At 40.2% G+C, this 25,451-nt stretch overlaps 1 protein-coding gene across 16 annotated transcripts; it reads left to right on the top strand.

Moving 5' to 3' along the window:
* Positions 1-140: 140 nt before the first annotated feature.
* Positions 141-24,117, top strand: LOC117729467 (lisH domain-containing protein ARMC9). Of its 16 annotated transcripts, none has more exons than XM_034530553.1 (26): positions 168-329; positions 536-704; positions 1,171-1,296; positions 1,595-1,765; positions 2,148-2,303; positions 2,515-2,607; positions 4,336-4,360; positions 4,709-4,866; positions 5,137-5,235; positions 5,824-5,859; positions 7,818-7,852; positions 7,940-8,051; positions 8,423-8,515; positions 10,693-10,783; positions 11,411-11,534; positions 11,865-12,004; positions 12,403-12,479; positions 12,978-13,052; positions 13,469-13,559; positions 13,997-14,049; positions 14,789-14,887; positions 15,583-15,698; positions 16,445-16,614; positions 17,089-17,194; positions 19,796-19,986; positions 22,308-24,117. In XM_034530553.1, exons 2-26 carry the CDS (start codon positions 630-632, stop codon positions 22,328-22,330), a joined length of 2,535 nt encoding a protein of 844 aa, XP_034386444.1. In that variant the 5' UTR covers positions 168-329; positions 536-629; the 3' UTR covers positions 22,331-24,117. The 16 variants fall into 16 exon arrangements, with proteins under 16 accessions (XP_034386449.1, XP_034386447.1, XP_034386445.1 ...); XM_034530550.1 differs by lacking the exon at positions 22,308-24,117 and adding an exon at positions 20,999-21,885 and having other exon boundaries at positions 641-704; XM_034530551.1 differs by lacking the exon at positions 22,308-24,117 and adding an exon at positions 20,999-21,885 and having other exon boundaries at positions 635-704.
* Positions 24,118-25,451: the final 1,334 nt, after the last annotated feature.

The raw sequence follows: 25,451 nt of genomic DNA, 5'->3' as shown, positions 1-25,451 counted from the left end.
ACGCAGTATTAACCTTTTTTTAGATTACTATTGCAATCGCCTCTTGCCAGCTTCTCTAAGAAATTAGTAAAGCTATACATCCAGATACAGTTGTTTTCCTCTAGTACGGTAAAATGTCATAATGTACGACATTTTCCTCCACTTTACGGCCTGCATTTTCCAACAGTTTGGTTGCTAGGTGTTTTAGCGTCCTATCTGTGTACTGTTGCTAGCTAATGGCTAGCTGACTAATAGTGTAAGTGAAGCCCAAAAGCCTTGTCTAAAATGGATTGTAGAAGTTTTAAACGCGGAAGAACACGTTGAAAGCGTCAATAGTCGATATAAAAAAGGTGAGAATGATGTTACGTTCGCTCTCAACGTCAGATATTGTTAACTGATTAGCTTGTCTGCTAGAAACGTTACGAGCTCGCCACATTTCTACAAACGTCGGTGTTGTCGCAGATGTTGACTTAACGTTAGTTAGCGAACATTAAATGCTTTGTGATTAAGTTGTTTGGGTGCTACTCTCACATGGTGTGTTGTCCTATCCTCACAGGCTCTGCAGAATGCTCGATGGAAGTACATGCGTTATTTAATGAGTGTAGACGTCTTTTCTGTCAGTAGACGTTTTAAAGGTGTTGGTCATTCACATGAGTTCCAGGGAGGCAGCCAAGATGGGGGACATCTTGGCAACAGAAGCAGATCTTCTTGGGATGATCAAGGAGGTAACGAATTGACATTTTGAGAATCCACACCGAGCAATATAAGAGACTGAATGAGCCAAAATAGTAATTATGTTATAGAAATATGCTCAAAATGCCCCCTCAATATATTGATACAAATATAAATTCATACAAAATAACCCCAGGATAAGCTGTTGTTCGACTGCTCTTGATAGGCACAAGCAATGTCAAGTACTGTAGGGTGTAGGCCACTGTCTCCATATTTCATTACTTTCAACTGTTTAAGTGTATATTTTAAAAATATTACACTATGCATAGAAGGCTTTCCCCTTCCTTTAAGTGGCTTGGGTTCAGTTTTGCCCCCCCCCCCCTTTTTTACAGTATGTATCATTGATGTATCATTATTACTATTATAGAGAGTTTTGTCAAGCCAAGAGTTGTGAAAACAGAACCTAATTCTACACTGGTTATGGTGGAATTAATTTCATTTGTTTCTGTCTTTTCATAGTACCTTAAATTTGTGGAATTTGAAGAGACTGTGAACAGTTTTGACAAGGAGTGCAAAAGCAAAGACAAGCTTGTCTCGAAGCCTCAAGGAAATACTCTCAGAGACTCAAAGACTCGTGGCATTCAGGTAAATTCTACAATTATTGTAACCTGTTATTCCTTTTGTTTGTTCATCATTCATGTAGGTGGCAACTACCGGATGGAGAAAGATAGTCAAGACTGGCTCTCTTGTTTAAAAAAAATATTTGTAGAATTAATTGTCATTGGCCCTTTCTCTAAATGTTCAACTTACATTTGTGTTATCATGTATCAGTTATCATGGTGTGATATGTAAATAAAATGACTGTTAAAAAAGTCGCATATTGACGTTGACTCTGTATTCCCACCCGCCCCAAAACTTTCTTCTTTAACTCTGACTTTTCTAGAAAGACCTCCTAAGCTCTTTTGATGATGGAGATCACAAAGTGTTCTTTGAACTGTGGACAGAGAATATTCCCTCTGAAATAAAAGATACAGACACCGAGGCCCAGAGCCTGGAGTTTTATCTTCACATCCACTTCACTATCTATCCACTGAGGAGGCACCCTGGTAGACACGTATGTAGATCCATTTTTTTGTTTTTGTTTAGTTTTAATGTTCTTATAACAAGAGCATTACTTAGTTTATATTATCTTCAAACACAATCCAGCTGAATATCATGATGTGCTCTCTTTCAAAATGTCCACTAAGCTGTGCTACAGGCATGTTCTCAGTGGGCCACCATTGATGTTTCGAACTTCTATAATATGCCTGTCACTGTGTAGCTCTTTGCAGTTTGAGTGTTCAGTGGTAGTAGCAGGCCAAGAAACAATATCTAATTGAAAATAATTAGTGCATGCAACAGAGGAAATATTTTTAAATATTGGATTCGGCTTAACTGACATTTTGTAATTGACTTGAAATAAATCAGTTCATTTGAAAACCTGAATCTTTGTCCAGGACCGAGCTGAGTTTGAAGAGAGGATTTCCCACTTCAAGCAGTACCTGGAGACTCGGGGAGCAGCACTGAGCCAGACCACAGAGTTTCTGCCTTACTATGCCTTGCCCTTCGTTCCCAACCCTACTGTCCACCCGTCCTTCAAAGATCTTTTCCAGGTACACAGCTAATTATGGAACATTACCCAGTTGGATATAGTAATACTGTAATGTAGTGTAGCACTAGTAATTATACATTCAACATTATTACCCTGTGCCACCTTCATAGTAAATAAGACCCTATTTACTATGTCCTCACCACAACCAACAACATAAATAAAAAGAATGAACATAACCGTGTCTTCTCCCATTCTACACTCTTAATATGTAGGATTCCTGGATACCACAGTTGAAGGACAAGCTGAAGCCGTTTCTATCAGTGACACTGAAGCCGTCCAACACCCCAAGGCTGATGAATTTATATGTATCCTCTAATGTGACTCACTGTCATTCCTGAGAAACTCATCAGAGTACAGATATGTGACTTGATATTTCAACTTTCAGGCAAATGGGTGACATGCTCTTTTAGTTTGATGTCTGTCTATTTTAAAAGAAAAGAAAGATACCACAGCTAAATAGCTTTATTGGAAAAATCATTTAAAAAAACAAAAATCTATAAATTATATCTACTTTCACTGCCATTAAGTTAGATATTTGTAAGCGGTATCCTGCTGGCACTGCGCTAAAACCGCGCTATAGTGTGGACATTGGTCTGGCTATGCGAGACTAGCGCTGTCCTACTAAATTATCAATGGCTAACTCTGGAATTGTTTATGCAGCACCTGACAGCCCTCACAGATGTGGCTCACAAAACTATATAATAATGGATCAAATCTCTGTAGACTTATTAAAGGAGACGCACTATTTGAGAAGTAAGCTCTTTTCACAGTGTTCTGGCTTTAAAACAATAAATGAGTCAGTGGGGAAAACAACAACATTTAGAGGGGAACATCATAGAAATTAAAAGTGGTGGTTGTTATTCCCTCTTCTTAATTGAACTGCACATTTACATCTCAGATACAATTATTTGTGACTAAAGAATTCATTAACATGGGCTGCACGGTGGTGTAGTGGTTAGCACTGTCGCCTCACAGCAAGAGGGCCATGGGTTCAATTCCCAGTCGGAGCGGTCCTTCTGCGTGGAGTTTGCATGTTCTCCCCGTGGCAGGGTGGGTTCTCTCCGGGCTCTCCGGCTTCCTCCCACAGTCCAAAGACATGCTCCAGGTTAATTGATCTCTAAATGTCCCATAGGTGTGAATGTGAGAGTGAATGGTTGTATGTCCCTACATGTGCCCTCGATGGACTGGCGGCCTGTCCAGGGTGTCCCCTGCCTTCGCCCTATGTCAGCTGGGATAGGCTCCAGCGCCCCCGCGACCCTAATGAGGATAAGCGGTATTGAAAATGGATGGATGGATGGATGGAATTCATTAACATACATATGTAGTCAATGTATATGCCGCAAACTGATTTGCATCTAGAAATGTCTGTGTGTGTGTGTTTGAGTGTGACAGAGCCTAACCTGACACTAACTCACCCTTGCTCCTTCATAAAAGAATGATAACAAGAATTGTTTCTTTTACTGGAAAGCCGATGGGTCGACTTTCCTCCTTACGCATGAAAACTAAACCGTGAAAATAAAACCCTATCCCTACTGGACAGCGATGAAAACATACAGATTCATAAAGCAACTCTCAAGAGCTGACCAAAGAACATTTGTCAATGTCTTTTTGTACATCAATACAAAGTATGGGAGCGAGGTTATCTAACACGTATAATATTTTTATATGTAAACACTTCAGCAATTTTGGCAGCTGACGCGACATACTCTCACTTGGAAAGTCAGTGTCGGTCGAGTGCACATACGTACATGCTTACGTGTGTGTAAACACACTTTATGGCCACTGTTTGTTAATGCAAGGTGTTGCCCCCTGTTCCTTTTTTGAAGATCCACCCCTCCCTTTAAAACAAACTAGTGATGTTTGTTATGAAAAATCCACCTGCTTCAAACAGGATGTATGACTTATTCTGTGCTAGTTTTCTAAGTAGGACATTGTATCTTATACATCCTTGGATAAGGAAACATATACAGTAGAAATGTTTGACTTGTCTTCAATTGAGTGCTAATGCATAGTCTTTAACATGAATCATGCAGAAGGAGGGAGGCAGGAGTACAAAAGGTAAATATCCCTCTGAAGTAATCTACCGTTTGCAGTTTAAAGCAATTATTTAGTTTGTCCTTTTATTATATATGCCATGTGATAATACGGATCCCAACTGCAGACTGACAATACAACAACTTGTGTTTGTCAGTGAAAGTCTCAATGATTTCTTGAGTAGGTGCTTTCCTTTATGCCTTTTCTTTAATTTAGCTCTCAAATCTCAAAACTCATTTATAATGGTATATAAAAACATTTTGACCTTAATTTACACAGGCAACGTCACTTGATATATGATATGAATGTTGCATATTTGTTTGTGTTTTCGCTCTGCAACCCTCTCCTGTGTGTGTTTGCGTGACTGCACAGAGGCCGTGCAGCAGTTACATCTCCAACTAGTGGAATCGGACCGGCGCATCACCAGCTACGTGCGGAAGTTCAACAAGATGCAGGCGGACTATCACAACCTGATCGGAATCACTGCTGAGCTAGTCGACTCATTGGAGGCCACCGTCAGTGGAAAAATGGTACGTCAGCTTGACTGTGGGGCACAAGAGACACACACACACACACAATTAGGCTGTTCACAGTTGTATATGCAAATACTTAAGATAACAGTTTTTTTTTTTTTTTTTTATACACGGCATTGTTTTAAAACTGTCCTATTATGCACACGCATGCTCTTAACTACGAGATGACAAAGCTGTTAAACTGGGACCCGAAAAAATGGCAACCCTGCCCTTCCTCTACCCACAAACGCTGTCTTAAAGCTCAAGGGGCCTGCTGTGTTTGTGCAGATCTCCCCCGAGTACCTGCAGACTGTGTGTGTTCGCCTGTTCAGCAGCCAGATGAGGCAGAGTGTGGTGCAGAGCACGGACTTCACCAGACCTGGCACTGTGAGTGAGAGCACACAGACACCTCTCCTCTCCCTCTTTCTCCTCCACACCTCACTGGGTGGACAATGACAACCCACGAAGCCTAAACACTAGCAGAGGAAAGTGCTCTTAGGGCCTCGCGTCACAGATATTGGTCAAGTTGGCATTGTGTTTGAAAAGGCTTTTTAAAAGGGGGTTCATCTGACATTGTGCAGCCATGTCAAGAACAGTGAATTGTGCATGACACAACTCTGAATGCAAGGGAAAAAAACACCAGTCACAGTGTCTCCCGAAATCTAAACCACCTTTTTAAATGTGGCTTTGCAACCATGTGTCTAAACACGGTAGAGGATAACTTCTCAAATAGCGAATAACATTTTAATATCCTGTTGCCATGGTTTGATAGCTGTTACAGTGTAACTCTATTCCACAGATAATTTTTTTTTTTAAGTGTTCACACTGAAACCTTGACAACCCCGCTTACTGTCAGTAGCCTTCATTGTGGTGTTGAGCTATGGTTTGTGAAATCTTGTTTCTTTCTGTTTTGAACTGAACAACTTCTTTCTGTGTGTTTGTGTTTTTCCGTGTGTTATGCTTTTGTCCACAAAGGGGTATTACTCTATGAGTCCCTATGATGATGGCTATGTAAGTTTCATGTTTTCATCTTTACTCCTCGTCATCGCTCAGGTCTCCACTTATCATCTTGCTTATGCCTCGCCGTGTCTCTTCCTCCTCCTCCTCCTCCTCCTCCTCCTTTCCCTCACCTCGTGTCTGCCTCCCCTTCCTTTACTTGTATACATTTCTTGACCTGACTTGTGCACAGTGTATAATCCCTGTTATGTTCCTTTGGTACCTAGATTATTCTAGTTTTGGCCACTTGTTTGAATTAATTTGGTTCTTCCTCTCAACTCTCCCTATTGAATGTCTGTCTTCTTTTTTTAAAGGTAATTGTGGCCAGTTTCAGTTTTCCCCCCACACCATTTGTTTAATGTTATAGTTTTTAAAACTATTTAGACACCGTGACTGGACAGGAATGTCCAACAGAAGGTGCTTTGATGTAAAAGCACTTCTTTCACACTGTTGTCAAACAGGGTATTAAATTACAGCAGTTTGAAGCGAGACGACCAGAACGCTTTATGTAATTGTGATGGTTCTTAGCTCAATAGTAAGCACACATATGATAAAAAATATAATGGAATGTCAGGTCAAGCCTTTTAATTGTTAATTAATTGTTAAAGTGTAAATTAGAAAAATGTAATTAGTGCTTAATGTTCATTTCATTAAAGCTGAGAGTCCTTATCTGCTCTCACATGAGCAATCAACTGTTCTGTTTATTGCAATATAACACCATAATTGACCATAACTATGAGACTCTTTATGCCCTCATAATATAGTGATGGCTTTCCCAGATCTGTATTTTCTAGGCCACTATGGTTTATCTTGCTGCCAGGGGAAAGAAAATCTGTATGAGATCAGAGAGCATAGACGTTTACTTAGACAACAACATCAACAATAGATGGCCTTCAGCTGTCCCAACGGTCATAATAGAATTAATGGTGAGAAGACGTGCTAAAGAGGAGACAAGAGTAAAGCCGTAGCTTATGGAAACTGTGCATTGTCTGAATAATCACGTCAAGCCTTTTTTGTGTAGTTTGACCTCCCTGCCTCTTTGATCATTTGTTTGATTCCACTATTTCTCTATTCAACATATGTGTGTGTGAATAGACAGCAATGGAGAATATTTTATTTCGTTGATATGTGTTTATCATACGTGTATCTCCTAATCAGGCCCCTTAGGGACACGACACTGCTCTATTCGTCTCAGGGAAACCTTTCCCCTCTTCAGCATTCTTTGGCTCAACTGACATTTTACAGAAAACAATTTGGGAAGGAACCCAAATAAAATGTTCTCCTCCACTTCCGTATTTCCCGCTGCACACCAAAACAAAAATGTGGCCAAACCCTGCGATACGTCAGACGACACAGATCACCTCACCGAACACTGTTCCCACTATAGGCCGAACCACCCAGGCTTCCAATTAGATTTTAGGGCTCAAAATCCCTTTTTAATAGTAAAAAAAACCACGTAGAATCAGGTATTTCAACCTTCTTCCTAACACCTTCACCACAAGGTTATATTACTCTGTTCAGTAGTGCCCGTTTCCTTTTCGCTCAAACAACACATAGGCCTACAGTACGAGTACACTGAGGTTTAACAAATAGGATGGCTGTTTCACACTAACATCTTTTCAGCCAATACTTTTTAATTACACTGACTGCATGGGCGGTGTTGCCAAACATCACACCTACTGTATATGTGTAGGGATTCAGCATGTACCACACGCATGATGTATGCATGTCCAAAATAAAACCACAAATGACTTATTTAGACAGTAGCTGACTTGAATGTTTTAGAAGGATAACACTGGGATAACACTGGGTAAGTCGGGAGACCCGATAGTACGGATGATCAAACAGATGAACAGCCACATGGATTAGTGTTTTCCACATTTTAAAGTAAGAATGTGACAAACATAGTCTGAAATAATCAAATTCTAAAATAAACTCTGCTCTTCTTTTCTCAATGTTGCTCTCTCTCATAGGCCTCCTCAATGCTACGAGCATCCATTGCGCCGCAGTAAGTCTTACATTTGAAGCTGGCTAATCTGTTTAGTTTGAAAAGTGCCATGATGAAAACATGGCTAACTTTTTTGTTAATCTCCAGGAAATCCAAGGAGGTGCCAATGCTGCCCTCACTGGACTACGAGAAGCTGAAGAAAGACCTGGTCGAGGGCTCAGACAGACTCAAGTCCCTGCTGCTTCAGGCGCTGCGCTGGGTGCGTATTCATATTCTTTTTTTTACAGTATATGAGCATTTTACATAAAGGGTAGTGTTCTATACTGTACAGTGTATGTTGTAAATGTTTTCATGATGTTTTTAACAAATGTGGTTTTCTTTGTTAACCCAGCAAAGGTTTGCTGTTTTAACAAACAATATGCTTTTCACACAAAGCCCCCAGCTGCCTAATACACCGATAGGGTGCTACTGAGCAACTGCATTGCATCAGTGTGAAGAGAAAAATAAGAACAAGAGTTTTTTTGTTTGTTTTTTAACTTTACAGCATTAATGAGCACCGATCATATTCACTTAGCATGTCTCTCCTTTGAGTCTTCATTGGTGAGTCTGTTTTTTCTCACGTTATTTTAGAGACTGACCCGTTCTCTCCCTGGGGAACAAAGAGACACAGTACTTCAGGCCTTTATCAGTAACGACCTGCTGGAACGCTACAGCACAAAACAGGTGAGATTATAGCACTACAGCTTTTAATGCAATCTTATTGTGGCATGTTTAACACTATATATATATATATATATATATATATACGGTATATAGTTTACTATGTTAGACATCTCTAGACATCTCTACTGATGTGAACTGAAATGACAGTGATCTTGTTTTTCCCAACCTATATTTCATGCAACCATCAGAGCCAAAGGAGAACATAACTTCTTGTCCATTGGTCTCACACCCTAATTAGTCCCCTGGCTCTAATTTCAGGACCTGAGTTGGTGAATTGGCACCATTGGGCGCACACAGATTTGTTTCTCACTTGCCATTGACTTATAAGTGAATTGGGTGAAGAGCATAGACAGGAGACAAACTGGACAGAGCATTTCAGATGTCAACTGTATGCTTCTGGGATATTTGTTTTTATGACTGTTATGTTACTCCTTTCAACATTTGCATACCCTGTAGATGGAAAGGGCATGCTCCCCAGCTATCTATGCTATATATAGAGTCACTTGTCATCATTGTCTTGAGAATTAATCAAATTTGGCACCTGACTTCCTACAATATTATCTATGTATGTCATTTTCTGACTGAACACTTAACATGTCCCTAGCCTCATTCTCTTGAGAAATGTCCTCTTTGTATTCAACAAAAGGCCAGAGCTGGAAACCCAGATTTTATTTCAAATGTCACCCTTTTGAAAAGGCTTTCACGTGTCTGTCTTACATGCTTTATTGTTTTTGTCTTTTCTTTTCACATTCCTTTCACCTAGCCATTAGTCATAGATCGACCATTTTAAAGACAATCCCTTTATAGAAGAGTAAGTGATCCTCATCTCACACCTGAGCTCTTTGTTCATGGGTGCTCAGAGTCACCCATAAATTACACTTGGGTCATTCACTGTAAGAGCCACAATAATAGTGGAATGGTGTCAATTTCTTGTAATTAAATAACATGCATGACTGGTCTTTGTTTGACGGTGGCCAAAAGCATTAATTACCCAAGTTATCCCAGTAGACTGGTCACTAATTTCATGCCCCATCCAGTTTGATCGGGCCAGTTCCGTAAACTTCCATAACGCTGTGTGGGTCAACTCTCATTGCATGCTAGTTTTACTTAAGGACGTTATTCAAATTGTTGTTGTTTTACCTTTTCAGAAGCAGTTTTTATTTACAATGACAACCTGTCCAAAAAGGGAGTAACAGTAGGCATGGATACAATACTAAATAAAATAGATACAAAACAAGATACATCTCAAACAATCTCATACAAACATTGTTTGTCACGAGTTATTAAAGGAGGGCAATGGAATGAAGGTGTGAAGTTCTCATTCCAGTCGTTTGGAGCAGCAAACCCTGATGAGAAACAGACGACTTTCAAATGAACATGTTAACGAAACTTCTAGAGTGTAAATTGCTGGCAATGTTGGAGATGATGAGTGGAAATATGTGACTGTTTTTGCCAATGGCACTTTTCTAAATGAATCAATACCAGTGGATTAATCTGCTGATATTGAGTGATGGCCAGTTGACTATAGAGTACAGGCTACAGTGATGAGTGCTGAAAGGGGTATGCATGGATGGTAGATGACATTTAGTTTATTGAGAAGATTTTTAGAGGCAGACTTGTACATTACGTCACCATAGTCTAAACAGTCTAGTTTAAACTCATCAGCTGGCTTGTGACTGATACAGTGAAGGCTATCCTGACAATAGTTAGTATAGCTATCCTTTCAAAGTGTCTGAAATGTACACTGGGAAGTTTTCACACAAAGTAATCCAGGTGAAGTCAAATTTGAATGCACACTTCATTGTAAAAATACTAATTCAGTGGAATTACATTGTCTATATTTGTTAAATGCATTGGCAACATTAGCTACAGTATAGGTTGCTTACTTTTTTAACCTATATCATTTCAGCTCTCCATTAGTTTTCATCATTTTTCATATTCTTCTATATTCTTCTCTTACTGGAAAAGGAAAGCAAATGCATAACTTGCTCTGTGTAAAAGTATGGGAGATTTGAGCACTCTCAAAAACTGGACTAATTACTTTTTTTAAATCTTGAAATCTCCGCAGCTGTCGAGATAACATTAGCATTTATTTGTCACTCTTGTTTATAGTTACATATTTTACCTGGCAGCAGTAGATATAATTCTAAACTACCCCACATTTTGTCTTCTCATAGAAAACTTTGCTTCACTTAATGAGATCGAAGAACAAGATTGTCCGCCAATACATGGCTCGTCTTATCAATGCATTCGCTTCCCTAGCAGAGGGTAAGTGCTCAAGCATCATTATTTCTTTGCAACATGAGTCATTGTCTGACTGGATGCATTTGGAGACATAGATTCACGGAAGACGTCGAAGGATTTCCATTTGGGTTTGAAACCACTAATGATCCCCTGTAGCTTTAACTGTTGAATACATTTTGTAAACAGACAATGTTGTGAATGTATGCTGACACAAATTACTTTTATTATGCTATGAGTGGTTGCGGTATGATTATCTTCTAAGAGATTGGGTAGTTAACAGTCAGTCTCAATAACAAGGAAAAGTGGTTAAAAATATCTCTTTGGTAGCCTGACGTTTTCGGGACTTAAATACTCAGAAAACATGCAATGTGACCAGTAAGTTATTAAAATGGTAGAAATAGTTTTGCATCAGGCTTACCCATCATTGGTGAGTCCAGACAGCTCTGCTTTTGTTAAGATAATTCTGTGGTATCGTGTTGTCGCCATACACAGTGGCACTTTAAATTAATTGGGATATTTGGGTCTTTTTGTTGTTGAAGCCATTACTTGTAATACAAACTGGTGTATTTCTATATGGTCTAGTGAGGCTTTTAAAGAAGACAATTTCTTGCCTTTTGATATTATTTTTATTTAGTGTATACATTCTTACAGGTCGGATTTACCTCTCCCAAATCCCCATTCTTCTAAAACTTCTCACGGAGGCACTCAGGACGGAGGAAAAAGACTCCCTGGCTCGAGAGAATGTGCTTGTGGCCCTTCAGAAGCTCAGCCTCAGGTAAATAAAAAACTAATTTATATATTTATATTCCATGTTTATGAACAATATAATATTATTATATATCCGTTTGTGTAGAGAACAACCATCATCATCACCTAGTTGGAAACTGTAGATGGCCTAGAATCATAATAAACTTACATCAGCATGTGCAAGGAACATAACAGCAAGTAGCTTACGTGGTAGAGTGGGCGCCAATGTGCTTACCACATTGGCCTTGGTGAATTCAACCTGTGGACCTTTCCTTTGATGCAAGCAAAGGGCCACAGATGAGTAAAACAAATATTTCCGTTCAAATTGCCTTTAAACCTTAATTCATCTTAATGGAAGGAGGAGTCAGCAAACTGCCATGATAGCAGCCAACCTGATTGGCTGGCTGGTGGATGAGCTGCAGGACTCAGACTGCCTGAGTGACTACACCCTGGAGTATTCTGCTGCTCTGCTCATGAACCTGTGTCTGCGAACAAAAGGTAAATGTGAGGCACAGGTAGATACAGAACCGAGACACAGTTGAATATGTGTGTAATACCCCAAGCCTTTTTAGGATTCAGCACTTTTGAAAGATGCACTTTTTCAAAAATGCACTTTCAAAAAATGCACTTTCAAAAAATGCGCTTTTTGAAAAATGCAATTTAAAAAAATGCACTTTTGAAAGATGCACTTCTGAAAAATGCTTTCATTAGTGGTGAAGCTGTAGACACATGTCTAGTCAATAAAAATATACTTGTATTTGGATGCATAAGAATTCTTTCCTCTTTTGATCCATGTGTCCTTACCGCTGCATGTTCAAACAAGTTGTTACCATTTAGCCCAAGATCATTAATCGTGTGTGTGTGTGTTTTGACGCTGGATGGCTGTCTTTGTACAGGAAAAAGGAAGTGTGCAGAGAACGCCAGGCATGTGCTAAAGGTTCTAACTGACGTCCTTGGACATGAGAACCACGAGGTGATACACACATCCGTCAACACTTAACACACAGATGTTAATTCCGCAATACAAATAATGTGCACGCAGAACACACTCATAGAGGTTGAAAAACATGGAAGCAGCATCCAAAACATGAAATCATGCGACACCACAAAAGAGAATAGGCACACATGTATACAGCTTCACCACTAGTTAATCTATTGAAAGACTGTAACCCAAGCAGACACATGTCATGGTCATAAAACTATGTTTATGATGATGCCTGTTGTAGTCTCACCACTGCTAGTATTATTATTATTTGTATTATTATTATTATTATACATGACATACTGTAAGTCAATAAAAAATATGCTTGTATTTGGATCCATACGCATTCTTTCCTCTTTTGATCCATGTGTCCTTACCGCTGCATGTTCAAACAAGTTGTTACCATTTAGCCCAAGATCATTACTTACTGTGTGTGTGTGTGTGTGTGTGTGTGTGTGTGTGTGTGTGTGTGTGTGTTTGCTCTCTCAGATTCGACCATACGTGAATGGAGCCCTCTACAGTATCCTGTGTATTCCTTCTGTGCGACAGGAAGCCAAAGAGATGGTTAGATAACAGAAATGTCTTCACCTGCTTGGAGGAAACAGACCCAGTTTGTGTTTTTGCTCTGCATTTGTCTCCTTATGTCACCACACAACCGATGTTTGGAGGGGAAACAACAGGTGTTCACTGACATATGACACAGTCATTGTACCCGGATGTTGGTGAGCTGGAGAGTGTGGATGTGGTTGAGCCTGTCCTGTCCAACAAATATCATATTTAAGCAAATGCCTCAAACCTTGATGGTCATTATTAACACAATTACAATATATTATAATCAACAAAAATGAGCACTTTAGCCAATTGTTCCAATAGTGTATATTCAGTCACTGATTTTGATTGTGAAGCTAACTATGAAAAACAGCGGTAGCGTTTGTGTTTCTGCTGTAACGTTGTGACACGTGTTTCCCTCCCGTGTGCAGAGTGTGGAGGAGATTCTCCGCTGCTACAGCAAAGAGGAGAACCCAGACCTCAACAGACAGATTGAGTTCATCATTAAACAGCTGAACTCAGGTTAGAAGTGATTATTTTCTATGAATGTGTAAGCATACAGTATGTACTGACTTCATGTGTACATTGAAGAATAAAATAATGTAACTATTGGAAAGGACAAATTTAGAGTTTGGAGCCGCTGGAATTACTGGCAGTAGTCATGCACTGGTTGCCAGATCTAATGTTACATAACAGGTTATTGAACAACTACATGTATTTGTAAAGTATAGTGGCTTTTGTAAGTGGTTTATAATGTGTTAATAGCAGTTACCTGTTTTTTTAGATCATTGATGCGTTTCTTCATTCAAAGTCCCTACTTTTTATATTTGAACATTAACACTATATAAGCCTTGGGAAAGTATTGTACAACATGATGCAAAGTGACTTCTGCTGCTCTTGCTTTTTGGAAAATGGACTGACGTGTTTAATCCTTATGTTCTGGCTGTTCTTCCGCCCAGCTGATGAAGAGGGGCCCGAGTCAGATGATGAAGAAGATGAGGACGACAATGATGTAGGTCCTGCCCTGAACCGTCACACATTGATACATTCTTGCTTTACACATATTATATCATCATATCGTCATATTATATACCTATCTTTGCATTATCCAACCTTTGTTTTAACTCCTTATTTTAAGTTTATTTTAAGTACATTGGGGTATGGGTCTCATTTACAATATAGCAAAATAAAAATAAATCCTAATCATCAAGAAACACAGAATAAGACACTTAAATGATAACTACTCAAAGAGAACAATTAATAAAGCCATAATAACTAAAGCAATTAAAATGTAAATCAAAATAATCAACTAAAACAAGAGAAATAGGATCAAATTAAAAAGTGTGAAATTGCCCTAAATATAAAAGTGAGGTAAGCTTTAGATTGTTCAGCCTGTTATATCATGTTGCATGTTCACAATTACAGGACTTTTTTTACGAAAACGGATTAAAATGAAAGTGGGTTATCAAGATAGTGTGTGTGTGTGTGAGTGTGAGAGAGAGAGTGAGAGAGAGAGAGACTAGGCACCATCAAACTAACCATAGTCACAGCAATCAACAAACCTCTGAATCTTTTATCTAATCTGTTTGTGGTGGAAGACTTCTCATAACAGCTGTGTTAATTCAATTATTTGATTGCATAGTCAGGTAATCTTTTGTGACTATCATGCTTCAGATTTTTCTTTGACACACCATATGTTCACCACCAATGATGTCCTTTTTATCTGATTTGCTATCATTGTCTTGTGACAGGAAGATCTAATGGAGACAGACCTTGATACAGAAGAAGTTCTCCAACCACAGCCCAGGGAACCGTCTGGGGAGAGTCTGCTCACTACTGAGTACCTGGGAGTACGAGCACAACACATACACTCAGTACACTTCGCACCATGCAACGGTTAAATAAACACGTTGTTTTCTCAGAAGAAAGATAAATGACAATAAGGTACATGTTGAGTTGTGGTGCTTGTGTGTTCTATACAGTTCCAGCTAGTTCTGGATGCAGCAGCTAAAGGGAACAATACCTGTGATAACGGGAACTGTTCCAATGATTAGTGTCTAAAAAGGGAACCTCTACAAACACAGACGGACAACTATTTTGAAGAGATTGATGTTCTCACCATAATATTGCGTTTATACTGAATTAGTAACTAACCACGTCATAAATCTTCTGTTTGACGTGATTTGAATGTAAGCCCTGAATGGCTCTGAATAGCCTTGCGTCCTACGAGTTACTTATTATTGTAATCACTCTCCACATGCCAACACTGTTCACAGGTTTAACAATGAATTTGGGATTGGTCATGTACACGGGACACGGGACAAGCCCTTTACGCTGGCAGACGTCACATCACCTGTTGGACACACATCGAGAGCTTGGAGGGAAAATGTCTCTTAGAGTTCCAGTTATTCTTGTATTGTTCACTGTCTATGGAGCATTCCAGGTTTAGTGTCTGCATGACATCATGTCTCGCTGTTTAGAGATGGCACGTACGCAAACGGATATATAACCTTGATATACATGATCTTGTGTTTGTGTTGTGTAGATTATGACCAACATGTCAAAAGTGAAGAGGAAGTCAACTCCTTTGTCACAACCAAGCGTTGATGAACCCCTACAACGGCCAGTCACCCCAAGTTCTCATCGTAATTTCAACGTAGTGTAAGTTAAAAACACACACAGACAATGTCAGTCTAAATTGCCGTTCTTATGCTAATTCATGGTGTCTGAGTGTCAGGTGGACTGGAAGTGTGTGCAAGATGAGGTTTAGTTTCTTGCTCAAGGCTACTGTAGTACATTGTACAGTGGGCAGTTATTTCCGATGATGTGTAAAATAACACAGAATGCCATATCTGGATGAAGTCATGTGACGTGTGGCCTCTTTTCTTTCAAAGTGGATCATTTTTACATAACTCGTAGTCAGACCATTAGGTCATTTTGACAATGATCGTGCCGTCCCATTTGTTCAACCAGGAAGTTCCTGCATCTAATAAAACTAGTGCAGTAGGTGACTGAATTGTTCATGTACTGGAGAGGAATGAGTCAGCAGGAGTAGACTGGAACTGGATCTGCTTTGTACTGAAAGGCAGATCATTGACCATTAAAAACTGTAATCCAGACTGCGAGGATAAAAGAAAGTGTTATTTCAGATTAATAGATATAACAGCTGTAAGGTATCGGTGACTCACAGCAAGTTATTGATAGTACGTTATAAATCCAGCCTAACTCGAACCAACGGTAATGCTAATCTTTATTTATGTGTTTTTTTTAGATATAAAGCTGAACAAACATTAACAGGTAGCACCAATAAAGTTCAGGAAAACCGTAAAGATAAAGGTTTTAAGATGTGCTGTAAATAAAATAATACTCCAGAAGCAATAAATTGTTATTGTTTGTGTCACGTGTAGGGATTATCGATCCGACGGTCAGGGGGATGAGGTTAACAGGCACAGGGAATTCCCCTTCAGCAGACAGAAGAGCGAGGAAGGAAGCCTGCCTCCTTCTCAATACAACTCCCGGCCTCCTACGCGCTCCGGCAGTCGCCCCAGCACTGCAGACTCCCTCCGCCACAGTATCGGTGGGTGGATCATGTCATTTACCTCCTAAATGTCATTTATCAATTGAAAGCAGTAGAATATTTTTTTTTGAATGCCTTTGACCCTGTCAGAATGCTGTGACTGTTGTTCAGGTGTTTGCACTCAGATTGCTCATACTTCATACACTGTGTTCCCTAGAAATCAGCTGCATATTTATGGGACAATTTGATTTCACCTGCTGCTTTTTTTTATTTGGTTTATGTGGATGTATTCGATGTGATGCCTCGTGTCCACTAGGGAAGGAAGCTCTTGCAATTTCCTCATGAAACATAAGGGATGAAGACCAAAATGGCTAATGACCTATTTAGATTTTTTCTTATTAACTAACGGCAGCGTGGCATGCTGACCATAAATGTGTACAGTGTAGTCCAGTACTGTTGCATTTTAAATGTTTAAGTTATGATTAATAATTCCAAAAGTAGTGTGATGAAGCTCTCATATGTCCTTCCTCTCAGACTCAGAGTGTGGCCGGTTGTCCCAGGAGTCAGAGGTGGACGGGCCATACGAAGGGCGAGCCAGAAAAGGCTGTTCCCAGGAGGACCAGAATGGGCAGTCTGCCAGGTAAACGGACAGACGTATGTTAACAGCACACACACATACACACAGGGACTGTGTGTTTTCATGGATGTTGCTGCAATGTAATGGTTGCAACAGCAAGAGGTCTTCAACTTTAGCATCATTCCATGTTTATTCCTGTGCGGCACCACATTTGATCTCTCGCTCTGTCATTTTCTCAGAATCATTGAATTCGGTCAAGGTGAGCTTTGGGTTATGAAAATAACAGAAAAGATGGATTTAAGATGAATAAAGAGTACAACATAGGAAAGAGTGTATTAGTAAGTGAAAACAGAAATTAATACATATATAACACACTTCTGTGTGTGACATCAAAAGAAGCATAAGAATATAATAAACACAACAATAACACAATAAAACCAAAGTATTGTAAGTGTTGTAAGTGCATGTAGTCAGTTGTTTGGTAGCAACTACCTTAAGAGAATGATGCAAACAAATATAAACAGGGGGAGTCAGCTGAGGTGCTTGTGAAACCCTGAGGTGTGTGTGAGTGTGTGAGTGTGTGTGTGTGTGTGTGTGTGTGTGTCTGTGGAGAGAGTGTTGTTCTACACCCATCTGCGACTCGGCACCGCCATGCTGGTCTGTGGGTCTGTGACGTGCGTTTAAACAAGCAGTTCCCACAAAGAGACCCATTCAATCAAACCTCCCCACTTTCTCCTCTTCTTTAAATCCAAGAGGAACTTGACTCCTGAATTCCACCAAGAGTAATGTGTCCCAGGAAACCGCTTCAGTTATCCCTCCCTCATCCCCCATACACGTAAAACTACAATACAGACTTCAGTAGCCTCATTTCACCCCCGTTTGGAGGCAGGACTTTAATACTGAGAAGAGATTTCAGGACACACTCGTTAATGTTGAGACAAATAGAATCTTAGAAATATGGCAATTTGGCAAATATCAAAAGAGAAGATGTATATTTTTGCCTTTTTGTTTTTAGGTTAATTAATTCCTTTTTTTGGGGGGGGGGGGGGAGCTTGACTTCAAACTCATTTAAGGTAACACCTCGGGGTGCAGTCATAGGCCAGAGTCCATTCAGACTTCAGAGTTAGAGACTGACACCCCGTTGCTAACACTGTGGGTGTTTATGGCGGCGATCCCTTCGAATGGACCGATCTTAGGGCGCCGCCTGTATTTCATCACCCTTACACACCCGTATGCGCATGAACACAAGGGAGGAGAGAGAGATCTGAGTATGCTGCTGTAATCCTACAAAAGGACCCAGGGTCATAACTTTGTGGCCATTTATGCAACATGTATGCAAATTCCAGTTCCCTGCTCTACAGGGCTGACTGAGCATGCCGGTTTGTTAGAGCCTCCGCTGTTGTTCATAGAGCGATGGTTGCGGTTTGTAACATTCAAATATAAAAGATGATATGAGAGGTTGGAGCCGATGTGACGACTGTGAGCAGAAACAAGAATGAGCTGATTGAAATCCATCCATCTTTTATAGAAACAAATTTCTCCACAGGATATAGGTCATTCGGTTCCTGTCTGATAAGGACATCAGACATGATTACAAAGTCCCCTTGTTGTAGTTTCATTAACACAATGGCTTTTTGTGTTTGCTTTTTACCAAAGAAAACGCTTTTATAACCGTGTGTAAAGTAGCAGTCAAATATGGTGTAATTTGCATTAAAATTATGCAAATATTAAGTGTGAATACATCCTTGTATTATTCACTTAGTATTGTATTACTATTATTGTACGTGTATTAGTTACTAAAGGAGAGTCTTGCAGCACCGACAAAGGTCAAACTGTGACACTGGCTCTATCTGAATTTCAAAGTTTAGAAAAGACTCATGCCTATTAAATTTGTTTTGATCATTCAAAAATATGTAAACTGGTCCTTGAAGCTAGAGACACCCTACCCTGCCTCTGATTTGAATCACATTACTTATGATATTGAATGTGTTTTATGGTATAAAAAACTACGGTTCCAAGGTTAAAAAATAGCTTGATGTTCCCAAACATAATATAGTGTTGCAATGCATGCATATATTGATGAAGTCTGTACGGTATGGATAACTGTTCACACTGGGTATCTTGGAAGTATCAATAAAATAGTCTGGCACAATACCACCATAAGTGGAAGCTATCGACTGAAACAAGTGAAATGGATGCTATCGTGTGTCACGGGCAAGAGGCGAGTGCAAGGTTGACGTTGTACCCAGGAATGTCTTGATTCCAATGCTATGAAACCTTCTGTGACATCAGATCTGTTCATGCACTAGTGTCCCATGGCTACTGAGCAGCTCATCAGATACAAGGATAACCTCTCTGAATAATCCTCCTACCCGTAAGCATGTGAGAAATAGCTATAGTTGCTGACATAGAAAGAGAAATAATGTCTGGAATAACAAGGAACCAAAAAAAGGATCGATAAAGGACGGTTTTCGTTGTTTCCCAGAAGGCCGTCTTGCTTAATCTAGCCTTAATATAGTAAACAACGTGTTACGTTTAATTTTGACTATTTTTCCAAAGCTGATGTCTGTTTACACAATACCTTTTTTATTGATTATGACCTATTACTGTAGAAAGCAAATGTATTTCTTCTTGGGCTCCCTCTCCTCTTCCTGTCATCATTAGTGATTATGTCCCTGCATTTACAAGCCAGCCCATGATTCCCCGTACACCCGAAGCAGCACCCAGCCAGAACGCCGGTGCCCACCGGGCTCGAGGCCCCGCTCTGGCACCCCAGTTTTCCCACTCGGAGCCTCAGCAGAGCAACCGGCCCGGCTCCACCAGCTCCACAAGAGGAAGGGGCCCACAGAGTGGAAGTAAGAGGTCCAGTGCTTTGAAGAAAATCAAGTTGGCTTAGAAAAACTCAACCGTAGATTGAAAGATGAACTAAGAACTGTACCAGTAACTGTTTGTCAGTCTCTATTTAAGTTAATATGGATCAAATATTGCTGAACAGAATATGAAATACTTATATGTATATGCTAATATTATAATACAATGAATCAGGGGAATTTCACTGTCAAACTAGCCACAAATAAATTGGCTACAATTGGATAATCCTGGTCATTAAACAAGGGACAAATCAAAGTACTTCATCTCATTAATGCAGGAGAGAGTCCTCTAAATGCAATATTACCATAAAGCAGTCATGCTCATTGATTTATTGCCGGTAATTACCTAATACTACTATAGGTACTGAAGGGAGGGCTACATCAGTATCACCGGAAACAAAATGTAGACATGATCAATAACAGACTGAGTGGTTCACTTGGCCTTTGACCTTTTGGCCTATTTTATCTGCCTGTACAACTTTTCCATGGTTGAAAATATTATACATTTCCTGCTCCTTTCAAATTGAAAAAAAAAGCTGATTTACATTAACATGCAAGAAGACAAAAGTGGAATTTACTGTAATCAGTCAAATAATTGGTAATATAAATGTACCAATCATGTGAGTGAACTTGAGTCGTAATTCAGCAGTTTCAACTAGAATTGTGGAACAAAATCTGCCATCTGTCACACAAGCTATTGCGTAACCATGTTTCCAGTGTTTTGCCAGTAGTGACACAGTGTAGTTTAGAGCGCACGTATTCAGTCACAATTTATGTTCATAGCACTGACGGTTGCCTTAGCCACAGTTTAACTACATTTAACAGGCTCCAAGTTTGTTTGTTTTTTCATTTGAAGCTGAGATTTTGGACTTCTCAGCAAGCTTTGAGCATTGTGTTTTAATCTACAGTCTTTTTGACTTTCTCCTTTGCAATCCTACAAAAGGGCATTATTATATTGACTTTTTCTTCTTTCCTTCGTTTGTTTACTAATAAAAAGAGAGCAGCAAAGATGACAGTAGCTCTCACAAGAACACGGCTGGAGGAGTGGACAGTGTCATGAAGGGGAAGCAGGTGTCTCGTGAATGCTTAGGCCACCAGACTGTGTCAGATGTCTCTGAAACTTGTTTAATTGAAGGAAGATCCACAAAGGATACAACTATAGACTGTTGATGGTATTATTCAAGTTATTTTTTGTTGAAAGTACATATATGACCGTTGAAAGAAATAAAAGTACAACATTAGATCTTTCAGCCCATATGTATTTGTTGTTATCTTCACATCTCAAACTTAGAACTTGAGTCACTGCAGAGGCCTGACCCGCTGCTCTGGTGCTCTTAGTTGGGTGATAACATCTCCCCATGTTCTCATGCATCTTAACTGCATTTGATGAGCGAGTACCTCCGGCTCTTACGCCGGGTGCCCTTACCATAAAGCCTGTAATAGGGCCTAATGGTTTGTCCAAGCCCCCACAACCCTGGGTGTGTGTTGTACTTATGAGGTCTGGCAAGTGTCAGACATCTATCGACTTATAGGGAAGTCACTTAATCGTAGCTCCACTTAGAGGGCAATAAGCAGGCGCACTACAGGGCCAACAAAATAAGTACACTTTTACTGTGAGCATCTTTAGCTTTTATTGGTATGTTCCCCGCGAGCACCCTTCAGTTTCTTTTAGTTTTGTCCTGGAGACACTATCTTTTCAATTTATTTTCACTTGAATGCAGTTTCTGCGTACTGTCAGACGTTATTATGCCTAATGTTTTCTGCTTGGTGGAGTGTGGCTGCAGAGAGACCGACCACATGCTGAGACGGGACCCCAATAGGCCCACTTTTGGTAAACACATCCATTGTGACTGACAGAGATGCTTCTTTGGCTGAAGAAAGATAGAGCGTTTTTGCGTGCGTGCGTGCGTGCGTGCGTGCGTGCGTGCGTGCGTGCGTGCGAGCGTGCGTGCGTGCAAGCGTGCGTGCGCGAGCGTGTTGTATTCCGAGCTTCTCTGTGCTTCATTTACATCGCCGGTCCAGTCATGCGTGCATGTGAGTCCCTGTTTGTGTGCCTGGCGAGCTAATGGCCACCGCTCTGCAGTGCGCTCTTATCACCCACAACACCATCAGTTGCTAGCCACGTTCAGAGCTACCAGCTGATCATAGATTCTCTCTTAGTTCCTTATAAAGCTTCTTTAAAACGTGTCAGAAGGGGATCTTTAATCTTCTTTTTATCGATAAGTTCAAATCTGACTGTCCTTTACCGTCTCCTCTTCTCAAACCCCACATCCCTTCCACCGTTTCTCTTCTGTTTCCTCCGTCAGGCAGCCAGTCAAACAGGAGATGAAGAGGGAGCTGTCACCATGAAATAGCACAGGGAGCATCGGGCTTCCTGTAACATCATCCCCGAAGTTGTGATCAGGGTCAGGGCAACAGAGATGGCCGAGGACCAGCAGCAGCAGTCGGGGCTTGAACAATGCGAAGCCTTGTGGCTCTCCGTCTTTTCTTCCCCCGTTTGGCTTAAGCACCGACTTCTTCTGTAACGTGATATAGACAATAACCACAACCCCCAGCCGTCCAACCCTGTGCAACTTGTAGCCTTAGTTTGCCATGGATTTCTCTACTCTCTCATCAAGGTGATAGTTGGCACACCTAAATATGTGCAACATCCTCCAGCCATGAACAAAAAAAAAAAATCTGTCACAAGATGCAGGTAATCTAACTCTGAAGTATAGCTCTGAGTCGGGGCAGTTCAAGAGAAAATATTTTATCATCTTTCCGGTTGTCGCATCACTAAAGATGTTCTTTTCTTTCTTTTTTTTATAAATCCATAATATCTGTTTTTAAGTCTGAATACAAGCTGACGTGTTCAGACTTAAACACAATATGGTTTTCCCTGGTTTTGACTACACATAAAACGGGCATGAATGGTTTAGGATACCTGACAGAACTAGGCTTAGAGATACAATGTAATTATTTTTCTGTGAATATCTCAGTGTATTTTGTTTTAAAATGAAGCATGGCAAGGACTCTTCTGTCTTTTTTTGATTGATTGTACTGATATTTTTTTTTTTTAAGTTAAAGCTAATTTCTTTCAGTTCTAACAAATCTCTGATTTTCACTACGTACTGTATATATTGATTTTTGACTGGTTGAAAATATCCATCCACGTGAATAAATAATTGTACCGGCTTTACTTCAAATATGAGACATTATCTCTTGTCAGAATAGCTGCTCTTGTTTAATTTATGCTTCAGGAAATGTTTACAGAAAGACACAGGTCTTGACATGAGTGGTCAGGCTAGTGCATGTTTTTTTGTTTGTTTTATATTTAGAAGTGTTTATTGCTATTAACATTCACCAGCATCCATACATCTGACAAAAATAAAAGTGGAATGTGTAAACGTCTTAAATCCAACATTGTTTGCATTGTACATGTGCACTGTCCAGGTGCGGTGATGTACAATATATTTATGTTTACTGCTGCATTTTTGTTGTAATGTAATTTGATAGTAATTGATTTTGATACTGTTCAAGTGGTTTTAAATATATGTGCGACATGTCACCTGTTTTCTGGTCTTGGAATCTATATCCCATGAGCTGCTTTATTGAATTTCTACATTTGATGACTCATGCTGATGCAGTTTATGCTCTGTGCTCCATCCCAGTTGGCTCCTGCTAAGTCCTGGCAGTCTTGAATCATAAAACACCTCCTCTATCATAACGCATCAATCAAGATGTCACACAGCAGGAAGATGTCTGCTCTCGTATCGTGTTGTAAACTGAAAGCTGTGTCACACACTCGGCGACTCAGCTGTCAGCTCTACCCTCACAAATGTTGTGTGGGCATGCTGAAGTTTTCAATTACAGTCCCCGTGAATATGTATCATTAGCATTCAAGACACACTCTTGTCCCTCATTGCCACTGGATACTCGCAGTCGGTTCACACCAGCACTCTCTTACTTTAACCCATCGGCTGCTTCGATAGAAAGGGAGCAAGGTTTAGTTTCTCACGGGGCAACCGAGAGTTCATGGGCGACGAGGCTGGAAAAGTAATCTGTATAAATGTAAACTGTTCAAGGTTTCGCAAGCTGCTGGATCTGTGTAAAGCAAACAGTCAAACTGCTGTTCACTCTCGGCACATAAATGCAATGTAGATAAACAGCGGCAACTTTGCCACTCTGCTTTCTTTCACTTATGCGATCACTGATGAAAGTGGTATAAATGGAAATGAAAGAATGGGAAGGGTTTAAAAAAAATTTAATTAAAAAAAGCAAAAAATGAAATAGTGTAGAGTTTATTTGTGTTTCGCACTCTTCCAAAAACAGATTCTTCTCAACTAGCTCTCCTCGGTTCATCTCACTAGAAACGCACTCAGACTTAAGTTAGTGACCCTGTGGTTTCGAGGGAAAGTCGTCGTCTGCCCTCTTCAACTGTTTAAGTGTGTCAAAGGTTTGCAAAGTACTCCAATTTGTACACAGCCTAAAAGTACAAATTCATCAATGCCCTCTTTTTCCTCATCTTAGGGAGGTACAACTCAACACATTGACTGTTGCTCTGCTGGTGTTCCCCAGGTGTGTTGCATCAGTGACTAATTATAAGTCCCCCCCCCCCCCCCCCCCCCCCACGAGGGGGGGGGGGGGGGGGGGGGGGACGGACCTTCAGACGCAGAAGGACACAAAATCAAAATGAAATTAATGATAGACAAATTCCCTTGAGCACTTGAATGGGTTAATGTTAAATCATTAATGTTATGAGTAACCCCTGTGCTTGTTCCTTATTATGACCAAAGTCCAAATGCCTGCTGTGTCCAAGGACTTCAAACAGATTCAAGATCGTTATTGTCATAAGCACAGTTAACACACAGTTACTCCCTTCCACACAGACTTACAATAACTTAAACTTGAAGTACAAATTAAAAATACAAATACAAATACAAAAAAAGTATAGTATAAAAAATATATAGAAAATAAGGCACAGAAATGTGAGAACAGTATTGCACAATCAGTTCCACACAAACAGAAGCCCTATCAAAGATGTTCTGCATGTTAGGTTCCTGTGATCAAGATGTTAACGCCTCGCCAGCACTTCACAACAGTCAGTCAACATCTTTAAAGGCAGCAGGATTGATGTATCGCTATAGTTTTCCTAACTTTCACACGTGGTCCCCAGAGGCGTGACATATTCAGCGATTTATTTTGTGGACGCTGCCAGTGAGCAAGCAGCACAATGTGAGGAAACAGGCCGCACATGACAGACTGACGCACTTGTGGCCAGGTGGCCATGTGACCCTGGGCTGCAGCCACGGAGCTGCTGTCCAGCTGTAACGGGGACGGAGAGGAAGCTTCTGCAATCTATCAAAACAAAATATGGATAACGACTCGGGGTGGGGATTAAATACGGTATATGGAAAATCATCAAACAGTTTAAAACACTGAAGAGATTTATGACTCTGGGCCTCGACAGC

This window comes from Cyclopterus lumpus, chromosome 4 (assembly GCF_009769545.1).
Source record: "Cyclopterus lumpus isolate fCycLum1 chromosome 4, fCycLum1.pri, whole genome shotgun sequence".
In the NCBI taxonomy this organism is placed as follows: Eukaryota; Metazoa; Chordata; class Actinopteri; order Perciformes; family Cyclopteridae; genus Cyclopterus; species Cyclopterus lumpus.
This window is presented reverse-complemented; position numbering and strand designations above follow the sequence as displayed.

Excerpts from the sequence above, each read along its gene's own strand:
- LOC117729467 (XM_034530547.1), top strand. The coding sequence starts at position 630 with ATGAGTTCCAGGGAGGCAGCCAAGATGGGGGACATCTTGGCAACAGAA. Across the intron at positions 705-1,170 it reads TTCTTGGGATGATCAAGGAG|TACCTTAAATTTGTGGAATT; the intron begins GTAACGAATTGA and ends GTCTTTTCATAG. Across the intron at positions 19,987-20,998 it reads AAGGGGCCCACAGAGTGGAA|AGAGCAGCAAAGATGACAGT; the intron begins GTAAGAGGTCCA and ends ACTAATAAAAAG.